General features: G+C 38.1%; 2 protein-coding genes across 5 annotated transcripts; one reads left to right on the top strand and one right to left on the bottom strand.

The window, feature by feature from the left end:
• The first annotated feature begins 362 nt into the window (after nt 1-362).
• LOC127812459 (uncharacterized) lies at nt 363-3552 on the top strand. 2 transcript variants are annotated; one of them, XM_052352847.1, is made up of 6 exons: nt 363-654; nt 726-950; nt 1296-1375; nt 2625-2700; nt 2810-2932; nt 3063-3501. In XM_052352847.1, exons 1-6 carry the CDS (start codon nt 517-519, stop codon nt 3207-3209), a joined length of 789 nt encoding a protein of 262 aa, XP_052208807.1. In that variant the 5' UTR covers nt 363-516; the 3' UTR covers nt 3210-3501. The 2 variants fall into 2 exon arrangements, with proteins under 2 accessions (XP_052208807.1, XP_052208808.1); XM_052352848.1 differs by having other exon boundaries at nt 368-654; nt 731-950; nt 3063-3552.
• A 1090-nt stretch (nt 3553-4642) lies between these two features.
• LOC127812454 (uncharacterized) lies at nt 4643-12809 on the bottom strand. 3 transcript variants are annotated; one of them, XM_052352840.1, is made up of 4 exons: nt 12339-12809; nt 11368-11728; nt 11052-11250; nt 4643-4939 (listed from the first exon to the last, which is right to left on the bottom strand). In XM_052352840.1, exons 1-4 carry the CDS (start codon nt 12738-12740, stop codon nt 4780-4782), a joined length of 1122 nt encoding a protein of 373 aa, XP_052208800.1. In that variant the 5' UTR covers nt 12741-12809; the 3' UTR covers nt 4643-4779. The 3 variants fall into 3 exon arrangements, with proteins under 3 accessions (XP_052208800.1, XP_052208802.1, XP_052208801.1); XM_052352842.1 differs by lacking the exon at nt 4643-4939 and adding an exon at nt 5105-5171; XM_052352841.1 differs by lacking the exon at nt 4643-4939 and adding an exon at nt 10030-10192.
• Nucleotides 12810-13091: the final 282 nt, after the last annotated feature.

The following is a 13091-nucleotide window of genomic DNA, read 5'->3' as shown; positions in this document are numbered from 1 at the left end:
TTTAAAGTAGAAGATTTTTTCTTACTTTAAGTGGCTAGGTTGCACGAAAATGAATACAAAAAATAGATATAATACCAAATAAAAATTAAAAATTATTAATTTTTTAAAAATATAATAAACGAAAATACGAGAGAAATATATAAAGAAAAAAATATAAAAAAATTATCTAACTTAAAAATAAACATAAATTTCATAATATTTTGAATAAATTTAAAAAAAATTAAAAATAAAAAATATCTTTATTCGTAGGTAAAAAAATATTTTTAAATCAAAAATACTTATTTTATTTTATTTTTTTGAAATTACAAAACAACCACAAAAAAAAAATTTAAAATTATAACACTAACCCAAAAACGTTCCGTGACGTTTCAAAAACGCCGCCCCCAAAGAGTTAACGCTTGTGGGTGAGGGGCGTGAGCCTCCATGGTCCGGCACGAGGATCAACGGGAAGGTCTGCAGCCTGCTCCAACAACCAGTGCAAGTCTGCAACGCCTGAGGCTTGAGTTGTTAGATTAGATGCCTCCGTCCGCCGGAAATGGATACTCTCACTCCCTCCCTCTCCCTCTCTCTCTCTCCTTCAACAAACTGCGACCTCTCCCTTCCAATCTCCACTTCGACAAATATCTTCTTCATCGCTGCAAGAAGCCCAACGGGGTATGAAGTAATCTCAGCACTCGCTTATCTGTGTGGGGGAAAACCCTAATTCTTGGAATTTGTTTGTGTAGCGAAGGATAGGAAATGGCGCGTTGCTGTGTAGGGCGGAGTTCTCCCAGGACGCGCCGCTCGCCGTCGCGATCGGGGCTTGTATTCTCAATTCGCTCGTCTTCCCGATCCCTTCCGGCCCGGACGACGGCGACGACCAGGAGCAAGGCGGCTCTGTGATCGATTCGACCGATGCGAGGTTCGCTGTTATGGGGATCATCAGCTTCATTCCTTACTTCAATTGGCTGGTGAGGCCAACTCTTTCTACACTTAAAAACGTGTAGATGTATGTACATGTATATGCTCAAAGCTTGTTCTCTTTGATTTAGGCCTCCAAGGAAAGGGCTGGAAAATGAAATGAAATTTGAGAACCTAGATTTACTTTCTCGTTACTATTAGACTTCCGAAAATGAGAAGAAAGTTAAATTGATAATTATCAAAGAAAAACAAAAATGGATTTTCTGGTTTGACTCTTCGTCTAAAAACGTTTCATATATATGTAAGTGAATACTTTACATTCAGTTTTGTTCCCTTGGGAAATCCTAGGATGAAACACCATATATATTTGATGTTTTCTGGGTTGTGGTGATCAGAGCTGGGTATTTGCTTGGTTGGATACTGGGAAGCGGCGGTATGCTGTGTACTCACTTGTGTACTTGGCTCCTTACTTGAGGTCTGAATCCCACCTTCCACTTCATTTCAACTCCTGTAGTCCACTTACTCCAGTCTTATCTATTGCTAGAAAGTGTTAATTCTTACTTGAAATCGTTTTGACAAGTGATTGCAAAGCAATTTTCATTAGAGAGAATCAAGTAATCGATTTACATCATGATAATTCGATGTTTGTTGTGAGTTCATACTACCCTAGGAAAACACTTCAATGGTAGTCTGGACTCTGGCAACTGTTTCCCTTTCCCTTTCTTGGGCTAAATATGATTTGGTGTTCAATTTTGTCTTAATAGGTAAAAAAATCATCTATTAACTCTCTCTTCTTACCATGCGGACTTCATAAGCTTAGCCAATGAGAGTTTTTTTGTTTGCTTGACTCTGACCTCTTGGATTCAGTTAACTATTTACTTTGCTCTTGCTTGTGTTTGGAACTTGAAATTGACGAGGAAGAGAAGAAGATAGAAAAGTGATACAGAAAATATTTTTTTGTCAGTTCTTCTCAGCCCCCATATCTTAGGAAATATTAGATTAATTTCCTTTTTCCCAAAATAATTACAAATCGTGGTAAGGAGGAGAAATGATATTGGGAACTAAATCTCTTCGCAATACTGCCTCTTATTTTCAACAAGGAACAGTTTTTTGCTTTATATACTTTAAGTCATATACTTGTTTTTATTTCTTATACGGTTTTCACCAGTCTGAAAAAATATACTGTCATTTTCATATTGGATAACTCAATCTACTGTGGTTTTTAACCATCTAAAATTATTGTCTGTAAAATATTTCTAGCCTTGTTGTCTACAAAATTTTCCTTTTATTAAGAATTTAATTTAACTGCTGGAACATTTCATATTTCAAGTTTGAAGAAACATTAAACTTTTCAACATGTGTGCTCTTTCAATACGTGGTCTCACAGGTCAGCTTCAAAGAAGATATCCCGTTGATCTCTCTCTCTCTCTCACTCTCTCACAAATATTAAGATAACTAACTATACAAGCCTGTTAGAAGAAATTACTGGAATTTACATATTTTTCACGTCTCTGAGCAAAATGAAAAATTTGCTTCTTGGAAAAGGGGAAATTGTATTCCCAGGTCTGCCATTGTTCTTGTGCTGGATCTCACTTGGGAACTTGTACGTTATGTAGATAATATTCTGTTTTTGATGATAACTTGAAAAGAAGCGCAAAAACTACCAGGGTTTAAGGATGTGAAATATTCACCTCCATTTTGATACCAGAATCATGTGTTCATAGGTCAAATTTGTCTCTGTCGCCTGAGGATAGCTGGCTGCCTATTGCTAGCATCGTCTTCTGCATTGTTCACATCCAGGTGGATATTACCCAGTTCCTCTTTAGCTATTGGCTCATCAAGAGCATTTATTTAGCTTATTCTCATTCTTTTGTAAGTCATGATTTGCTGTTTTTCTTTCCATTGGCAGCTAGAAGCTAGCATAAAAAATGGAGATTTTCAAGGCTTTCAATTATTCCGTGAGATATCAAAGAAGCTTTCATCAGTCCATAGAGAGGCAGAAAGTCATCTGAAGGGCCATGATCCAAAAAAGGTACTAACCACTTGGAAATAGATTCTTTATTGCACATAAACTTCTGTATCTAGACATTGATTATGCATATCACATGTCGAATTAGTTTCATATTCCTGTCTAATCTGTGATTTGGATTGTTGATACCAAGGAGAGAAACAAAGACTACATGAACTTGCCCCCTGCCGAGGAACGGTCCAGGAATGAGGTTCAGGGATGGAGAATTCCTCAAAAGCCCATACAGGATGCAGATCGCTTGAATGAAAATGCAGATACCGACGATGGTAGGAATCAGTAGAAGGTATATTACAAGTCGAGGCTTGCAGTTGCTGCAGTACTTGGATTTTGTTGTGGGGTGCAAATGAAAATCCTAAGGTCTTCAAAGTGCGTCAGATTCTCATATTTGGCTTATTATAACTGTGGAAAAGGGTGTAGAAAACTACTTTGACTAGAGAGATATTTGGAATTGAGGAGAATGCTAGGAATGCAGAATTACGAGGCCATGTTAGTGAAGGAAAGTTTTGGGTTATCCTGAACTGTTGCAAGATGTAGCTGTCTGTTTGTTATATGGAACCCTTCTTGTTTCCATACATCTGAATTTGAATATTGAGCTAATGGGCTGCCATATCTACCTTACTGAAGGATAAAAATTTGTCTTTCTATTAGCAAAAATTTCCAGCCATGTGAGTTAGGAATCCACTTTTGGTTGACTTTTTTTTTTTTTTCTTTTTTATGTTAGAAAAAGAAAATCAATTCGTTCTCACCAATAAAAAAGGGCCATGGGCTGTTTTCCCAGAATCCCACAGAAAAAGAAAAGAAAAGAAAAGAAAATGAAAAAGAATAAGTGAAAAGTTATGAGTTTGAATTGTTGAAGCAATCTTGGGTAAATCACATTAAAGGTTATAAAATTTTAGTGTCTTTTGTAATTTGATCACTAAATTTTAATTTTTTGTAAAGTGATCACAAATCTTTAAAATGTTTTATAATATGGTCACTAAAGTGATTTTTTGACAATTTTTTATCAAAAATGTTGACGTGGCAATGGCCACATCATCGCCACGTCAGCACCACATCATTGTCACGTCAGCAATTTAAACTAAGAACCATCAAAAAATCACTTTAGTGATCACATTGCAAAACATTTTAAAATTTTGTTATCACTTTGTAAGGAATTGAAGTTTAGTGATCAAATTAAAAAGAACGCCAAAGTTTTGTGACCTTTAGTGTGATTTACCCAGCAATCTTTCTACCGAAAAGCAAGAAAAAGATTACTAACAAATGCAACTCTCCGAATTCTTGAAAAACAAGTTCCATCCACAAGGATACTCTTTTTTTTTTGGTATAATTTGTATCAAATTCAAAACCAATAACATTTTACAATGTGATCATCCAAACAAATGTATGGGATTTGATGAAGAATTGCATTACATTGGTAGCAATTTTAGAAATGTGCTTTGTTGTAGGGTGCTCATCCATCAAAATTCATTTATGATTTATATGAATTTTGGACACAATACAATTATGATGGAGTCCATGATTTTAGATGCTGTTGGAGAGAGTCATAGCCCATGAAGAAGTCACGGGAAGCAAGATAAAGAGGCTGATTCAGTAGATAAGCCACCATCAGTTCAAAAGAAAGAAGATAATGAAGCAGCTAGATACGTTCCTAAAATTTAGGAAAAATAATAGGAGAAGATAGAAATATTCTTATCTTATTTTTCTGTTGTATATTAACTCATAATTTATAGGATTAGATAGCAATAGAATCTTGTATAAATAGGTTTCCTATCTATTGAATCAAAGTAAGCGAGTTCTTTGATCTAAACTCGACTTGATTTCGAGTTCCCTACTCTAGGGACCAAATCTGTTCATGATATCAGAGCTCGGTCTTTATAGCTGAGCATCTTGATCAAGATGGCTAGCCCTAATCCAACAGCCATTCCAGCGACTGAGAAGTCTTCCCTCGGATCAGCGTCTCGACAGTCTAGCATGCAGCCCACCAGCACCTTCTCCATGGATAGCCAAACTCTGCAAATCACACAGCACAAGTTAAGCGGCAGAAATTTTCGGGAATGGTCTCAGTCCGTAGCTTTGGTGATTAAGGGCAAAGGAAAATTCGGCTACCTTTCTGGAACAGTCCCAACACCTCAAGAAGAGTCCGAGGATTACCAGCGATGGGAAGTAGAAAACTCTATTCTCATGGCATGGCTAATCAACTTGATGGAAGCAAAGATAGGTTGAACCTATCTGTTTTATAAAACTGCAAAAGAAGTGTGAAGTGCAGTCCATGAGCTATATTCCGACCTTGAGAATACTGCTCAATGTTTCGAGATTAGAGCAGCCATTCGAACTACAAAACAAGGTGGACTCTTGGTTACTGAATATTACAACAATCTAGTAGAGTTGTGGCAAGAAATGGATTTGTACTATGACCCAAAGTGGGAATGCTCAAGTGACAACCAGAAATATAACAAGATGCAGGAGAAGGAGCGAGTTTTCGACTTTCTTCAAGGCCTCAATTCAGACTTGGATGAGGTTCGAGAACGCCTCTTAGGCATCAAGCCTCTACCAACACTTAGAGAAGCATTCGCGGAAGTTAGACGTGAGGAGAGCAGATAGAGAGTCATGCTTGTTTCACTAGAACCCAACACTAGATCTACCCTTGTTGCAACAAGAAAAGAAGAAAAATTGAAGGCTAAATAGTGGTGTGAACACTGTAATAAGCCATACCACACAAAAAACACTGGAAACTCCATGGAAAGCCACCAAATTGGCAACCAAGAAACAAGAAGGAGAAGGAGAGGGAAAGACCAGCCTATACAGCTACAAGTATGCCTGCAACTGTAAGTCTTCCCAACAATAAAAGAGGTATGGGATTGAATCTAACAGCAGATCAAGTAGATTTCTTGCAGAAATTACTGAATGAAACACATATTCAAAAGGAATTAGATGGACCAGCAGCAACAACTCCAGCACCATCTTTCACCCAAAGAGGTAACACAGTTTTTTCCTTAACTACTAGGAGGATAAGCAACAACAGTTGGGTTGTGGATACAGGAGCATCCGATCATATGACCGGTTCTATGGCTATGTTCGAAAATTTTCAGTTGGAAAATAGGGATCTAACTGTGTTAATGGCAGATGGAACAATATCTTCAGTTAAAGGAAAAGGGAAAGTATGTGTGCCTGGTTTAGTACTTGAATCTGTCTTATATGTGCCAAATTTGAAGTGTAGCTTGTTATCTGTGAGTAAACTCACTAATGACCTGAATTGCACCATGACATTCTCTTCTTCACATTATATTTTTCAGGATCGGTCCACGGGGAAAATGATTGGCAGTGCTGAGGAGAAGGATGGGCTTTATTGGGTATTGGACAACAAGGCTTTTCTTAGTCAGTTGACTCGTAGTTTTTCTTTTTCGGTTAGTGTGAATTCAGAAATTTTGTTATGGCATAAACGTCTTGGTCATCCTAGTTTTCAGTATTTGAAACATTTGTTTCCCGATTTATTCATCAATAAAGCTAATTTGGAGCTCAAATGTGACCATTGGATTCTTGCCAAACAAACTTATAGTTCCTATTCTCAACAGGCATATAATCCTTCCAAACCATTTCATTTGATCCATAGTGATATATGGGGTCCAGCTAGGGTTTCAAACTTGAATGGTACCAGATGGTTTGTGACATTCATTGATGATCACACAAGGGTATGTTGGGTATATCTAATGAAAGAAAAATCTGAGGTATGTGCAATTTTTCAGAATTTTCATAAGCTTGTTCTAAATGTCTTTCACTCCTCTATTTGCATCCTTAGCACTGATAATGGCCGAGAATACTTCTCTTACCCATTTACCCAATATCTCACTATAAATGGAATATTTCATCAAAGCACATGCCCCTACACTCCCCAACAAAATGGGGTAGCTGAAAGAAAAAACCGCCATTTACTTGAAGTGGCTAGATCCTTGATATTCACAGGTTCTACTCCTAATAGGTATTGGGGGAGGCAATTCTAACAGCTGCTTACTTGATTAATAGGCTCCCAACCAAAGTTTTGAAATACCAAACACCCTTGAACAACCTGATGACTACATTTCCTTATGTTCGGATTCTCAATACTCTTACCCCAAAGGTGTTTGGATGTGTAGCCTATGTATATCAAACCAGCCCAAACCGTCACAAACTAGAACCAAAGTCATTCAAGTGTATTTTCATTGGTTACTCTCCTACCCAAAAAGGATATAAATGTTATTGTCCCACATAACAAAAATTCTTTGTTTCTTGTGATGTAATATTTAATGAAACAGCCTTTTATCACACCGGTACTGCATCTCAAGTGGAAGAAAGTCATTGAGATCCCACAATTTCAATGCCTATTACACTGCCTATCTCTCCCATTACTACTTGTGATGATCCTGTAGCTGTTTGTTCACAGCCTACAATGATTGAACCTAGTAATATCCAACCATCAGCTGCTACAAATCCAAAATTTGATCACAGTCCAAATGAACTAGGGGAGACTGACTAAGGGAAGAATTGAGTCCAGAAAAACAACTTAAAGTGTACTCAAGAAAGCAAAAAAACCCTGCTCCTCAAATCAGCCAGTTGTTGGAACTTGAGATCGATCCAGAAAATGAAGAAAACAGTGCAACAGCTAAAGATGATTTGGATCTATCTATTGCAGTCAGAAAAGGAGTAAGGTCTTGTGTGAGATATCCCATATCAAATTATTTAAATTACTCTAAATTATCCCCACAGTTTAGGGCGTTCACTGTAACTATGGATGAAGCTTCCATTCCCAGCAATATACATGAAGCTTTGGGTGATACAAACTGGAAGAATGTTGTGATGGAAGAAATGAAGGCTTTGGATAGCAACAATACATGGGAACTGGTGGACAGACCGAAGAACAAAAAGGTAGTAGGCTGCAAATGGGTTTTTACTGTTAAATATAAATCAGATGGAAGTATAGATCGGTATAAAGCCAGGTTGGTAGCCCAAGGGTACTCTCAAACCTATGGTATAGATTATGAAGAGACATTTGCTCCGATTGCAAAGTTAAATTCCATTAGAGTACTTCTATCCATTGCTGTTAATTTAGATTGGGAGCTATTTCAGTTTGACATCAAGAATGATTTTCTAAATGGAGAGCTGGAAGAAGAGGTATATATGAAGATTCCACCCGGATTTGAAAATGAAGAAAAAATTGGGAAGGTATGCAAACTACACAAATCTCTTTATGGTTTGAAACAATCCCCTAGAGCATGGTTTAAAAGGTTTAGCTCAACTTTAACAAAATTTGGTTACAAGCAAGGTGAGGCTGATCATACTCTATTTATTAAACACTCAAATGGAAAAAGGTGCATATTGATCGTATACGTGGATGATATAATTGTTACAAGGGATGATGCCAATGAAATTATAGCTCTAAAACAAAGATTGAAAGAAGAGTTTGTGGTAAAAGACTTGGGAAATATTAAGTATTTTTTAGGAATGGAAGTAGCAAGAAGTAAATAAGGTATTCTAATATCTCAACGAAAATATACTCTTGATCTTCTAAAAGAAACAGGAATGCTTGCGTGCAAACCAAAACAAACTCCATTTGAGAGGAATTGGAAGTATATGAAGAAGGATGATGATCCACCAGTAGACAGAGAGAGGTATCAAAGATTAGTTGGGAGATTGATTTATCTGTCTTTAACACACCCAGACATAGCCTATTCGGTGAGCACCATAAGTCAATTTATGCATGCCCCAACTCAACAACATTTGAATGCCGTATATCACATTCTGGGATACCTAAAGGGCACACCATGTAAGGGACTGTTGTTTAGAAAGACTGATGAACGAGGGGCAGAAGGTTTTTCTGATGCAGATTGGACAGGGTCAGTGATTGATAGTAGGTCTACATCAGGCTTTTGCACAAAGCTATGGGGTAGCTTAGTCACCTGGAGAAGTAAAAAACAGTCTGTTGTAGCAAGAAGTAGTGCTGAAGCAGAATTTAGGGCAATTGCCCAAGGAGTTTGTGAACTAATTTGGGTAGCAAGATTGATGGAAGATTTACAAATGCCACTAACTAAACCAACACGGCTCTACAGTGATAGCAAGTCAACTATAAGCATTGTTAACAACCCCGTACAGTATGATAGAATGAAACATGTCAGGATTGATCGACACTTCATCCAAGGAGAGATAGAAGATGGAGGTATAAAACTTACCTATTTTCCCACGACAGATCAAGAGGCAGATATATTCACTAAATCCATGGCTAAACCAGGGTTTGAAACTCTCATCGACAAGCTAGGAATGAGAAATATCTATTCCTTAGCTTGAGGGGGGGTGTTGGAGAGAGTCATAGCCCATGAAGAAGTCACGAGAAGCAAGATAAAGAGGCTGATTTAGTAGATAAGCCACTAGCAGTTCAAAAGAAAGAAGATAAAGAAGCAGCTAGATAAGTTCCTAAAATTTAGAAAAAATAATAGGAGAAGATAGAAATATTCTTATCTTATTTTTTTATTGTATATTAGCTCCTAATTTATAGGATTAGATAGCAATAGAATCTTGTATAAATAGGTTTCCTATCTATTGAATCAAAGTAAGCGAGTTCTTTGATCTAAACTCGACTTGATTTCAAGTTCCCTACTCTAGGGACCAAATCTGTTCAGATGCAAACCCAGTTCAGATGCAAACCCAATCCAATTACAAATAAACCATAAATCAAGCCAACATAAATAAAATTGGATTCAATTGACTTGGGTTGCCAATCCATACATAAAGGCTAAGCATCCAATGTCCAAAGGTCTATAATTAATCATGCAACAAAACATAAGGAACAAAAAAAAAAAAAAAACCCTGAATTGAAGCCTGAGCTAGATGAAACAAACGAAGGCCATCTAAAATAGTTGATCGCATTCTGCACCCGACCCTACACTTCAGAACCCAAACTACGTAAGCCCTTTTTCTATCGCCATTTATGATTCCTAGTCAAGGAAGGTACCTCTGATCAAGATCATACCATGGAAACCTTTTTCTTCATCACCATTCTTCACCATAGTGTGTAGAAGGATTACTTCAAAAATCCAAATTGCATAAGCCCTTTTCTTCAACATTATTGATTCTAAGCCGAGGTTCCTCTAATCAAGCTCATACCACTCTAGTATAGAAGCCCTAATTTCTGGGGTCTCGTCTTTGCCATAATTGAAATGAAATCTTCTATGCCATTTAGGTTTTATGTATCTGCCATGTTCTTTGTGGCAACGATGTAGCCCCTTGCCCGCAAACCTTGGGTGAGCAACAGAGACGATGAGGACCACAAATGGGGGGTTTCAAATATAGACAATGCAAATAGACAGGCAAGAGAAATACATACAGCTACAAAAGGATAGAGGCTTGAATGTTGAGGGAGTTGCGGCTAGGGCATCTAGGGGTGTGTTGATTAAGAAGTGGATGGTTGAAGAGAAGGGTAACAGTAAGTAGGGGAACACCACAATAGATGGATGATTTTTGAAGATTAGAAGTGAAATGGCAAACATCATTCTATTGTTTTTCATTTCAATTGTATTCTATTGATGATGTTGGATGTAATAAAGAAGGCTCAACAATACAGTCGGTGCATAAATTCCCTATAGCAATAGAAAAGTGCGCATTGAGATTTCGATTTTTATAGAACTCTTAAGCCTTTGTGGTGAGGGCAAAGCTTCACAGCAACAGTACAGTTGCTTTTTTGAGGCTGAAAAGTCGAAGGTTCAAATTACAGAATCAGCTTCTTTACAAAATATGCGCAAGTCTAGCATGCATAAACGACCCTCCTCTAACCCTTACAAAGTGGGGTGCCCGCACTAAGGACGCCCTCTTTATTTTAGCCTATGTGGCCAGCTTTCCTATAGCTATACTTCAGAACTCTTGTGTCTTCTGAAGCAACTCCCCTAGATTTATAGGACATAGATTTAGGTCACTTTTGTCACTTGCCACATTGTCTTGAGAAGCACATTCGGAGGCATCTTATGAATGGGACATTCCATTTAATATATATATGCATATAACAAACTTCAGCTCATAGTAGAGGATATACAATTGAGCAGATTTTCACCAAAAAGAAAAGCAAAGTAATCTGCTGTGGGAATAGCTCCTTAGTCCTTACCTTCTATTAGTCTCCGAAGCTGATCTTCTTATAGGAAAAGGGCTTAGAACCCTAATCTTGTAACAGAAATCCAAGGCAACAGCAGCAAAGATGAAGACTAAAAGATTCTCAGACACATAAATAGCACCACTCAGAGCATGTGAGAAGAAGCTCCCAGTTTCAAATTCCAAAGGCGGACCGCCATCCAGTGTAGCAAGACCTGCGATGCAAACAGAATTACCCTATCAACTTGAAGCATTCAGTTGCAACAATCATGTGTTCTATGTTGTTGGAAAACTTATCTGGCCCAGATTTTGTGCAAGAAATAGTAAACGACCTTTCACAAAGCCAAAAGCTGCAGCAGTCCCAGTTTTCAGCTGAAAATTGTCCAAGTCTCTTCTTATCGCATAGCGGAAAGTTACCCCAAATAATGCGCAGCTAAAGAAGGTGATTGCAGAAGGGAGAATGAGCTGAGAACTGCCGGTTGCTTGACTGAAGTAAATCGGGAGACCTGCAAGAGTGCCGACTAAGGCCGAAACAGAAGCTGCCTTTACAGACTCTAACCTTTCTTCATTTCGGTCAATCTCGACCTCAATATTGTTAGCTTCTAGGCGTTCAACCCCATCAATATCCAGAGAGCGCTCTGCCTCTTCCACCATTGCTCTTGCTTCTGATATTTCCCTCTGACATTCCGCTATCTTCAACAATTGCATGATATTACTATCCAAATGGCTCAATCAGGGAAGCTAAACATGAAAATTAACCAATACCTCTACATCATTGTAGATGGTTTGTATTTGACATAACTTCTTCTCATAAATTGGATGCCAATCTAGTTATCCCAGTTTTAGTTGTGTTCAGCTCGAAAAACTTAGTTCGAGACCCACTACTAGATATTCAAGCTGAACTTAGAACTTACTCTAGATCTCATTAATTTCGAGCATAATTGAGATAAGGATGTTATAGTAGATATGTGGCCATGCAACAAAGATAGAACTAGAAACAAGATCATACACTACAAGGTTGGCATTAATTAAGATGATTCAAATAGATGTGATTGTGAGACAAGAAGATTGAAGAATTAGAATTCATGTGGCCGATGTTCTTGTTGTTGTAGCTCGAGCACTTCATATTTGGACAAACAATTATGGTATTAAAAACAAGGGGCACAGAAATCAACTTCTCTTGTTTACCTCCATTAAAGCCTGTTTGACATCACAGGTTTAGAATTGTTAAATATCTCAATCCAATCTTCAAATAAATCACACTCAACTAGGCTCAATTGCAAAAAAGAGAGAGATGAGAGACCTGAGAAGTTCTGGATTCGAGCTGGTTGATATAATCCCTAATCTGCTTGGCTTCCGATTCCTGTCTTTGGATCTCCGCCAATTCTCTCTTGGCCGCCTCCACTCTGTCGCTCGCCTTCTCCAAATCATCCAGCAAAACCCTGTTCTCTTCTCTGTTCAACAGTTGCTCCACTCGGTCGTCCACCATTCCCGCCAGAACCTCCTTCAGGCTGCCGCCGCCGCCTGCTTCTCCCTGTTCCGGGTTGTTGGCGCATTTCACAGTCGCGGATGGCCTGCCGCCGCCACCGCCGCCGGAGATTTTGGTCCGACTTGGTGGGGATGCCGAGTCGCGTTTAGTTGTGCTTGAGAAGAGAGATTTTGGGTTTCGATACGAGAGCAGGGCGGGATTCGCGGTGGCGGCCATGGCCCTGTCTCGATTGTTCACTTAAGACTGAGAGGCTGAGCCTTGGAGGTATGGAGTGGAAGAGGCTGAGAGGCGTATACGCCCGCCTTACATATATATATTCATTGATTAAACAGATAAGATTTGAAAACGTCATCTAATAATTTCAAATTTAGCTAATTTTTATTTCATTTTGGTAATTTATTTGGCTGAATTTAAAATTATTGGATGATCAGACCAAATCTTTACTAGTCATTAAATATTAAATATATGAGCTCACTCATCTAATACTAAACTCTCTGTCTTTCATTACATTATCATTTTTAAGGCAAGACTTAATTAGTCTACGTACCCTTGGTTTGGTGATAACAT

This window comes from Diospyros lotus, chromosome 11, assembly GCF_014633365.1.
Source record: "Diospyros lotus cultivar Yz01 chromosome 11, ASM1463336v1, whole genome shotgun sequence".
Classification (NCBI taxonomy): domain Eukaryota; kingdom Viridiplantae; phylum Streptophyta; class Magnoliopsida; order Ericales; family Ebenaceae; genus Diospyros; species Diospyros lotus.
Note: the sequence above shows the minus strand (reverse complement) of the source record. Positions and strands in the feature narration are given on the sequence as shown.

Excerpts from the sequence above, each read along its gene's own strand:
- LOC127812454 (XM_052352840.1), bottom strand. The coding sequence starts at position 12,740 with ATGGCCGCCACCGCGAATCCCGCCCTGCTCTCGTATCGAAACCCAAAA. Across the intron at positions 11,251-11,367 it reads AGCTTTTGGCTTTGTGAAAG|GTCTTGCTACACTGGATGGC; the intron begins GTCGTTTACTAT and ends TTTGCATCGCAG. Across the intron at positions 4,940-11,051 it reads GCTTCGGAGACTAATAGAAG|AGTTTGGCTATCCATGGAGA; the intron begins GTAAGGACTAAG and ends TGTGATTTGCAG.
- LOC127812459 (XM_052352847.1), top strand. The coding sequence starts at position 517 with ATGCCTCCGTCCGCCGGAAATGGATACTCTCACTCCCTCCCTCTCCCT. Across the intron at positions 1,376-2,624 it reads TACTTGGCTCCTTACTTGAG|GTCAAATTTGTCTCTGTCGC; the intron begins GTCTGAATCCCA and ends ATGTGTTCATAG. Across the intron at positions 2,701-2,809 it reads TCTGCATTGTTCACATCCAG|CTAGAAGCTAGCATAAAAAA; the intron begins GTGGATATTACC and ends TTCCATTGGCAG.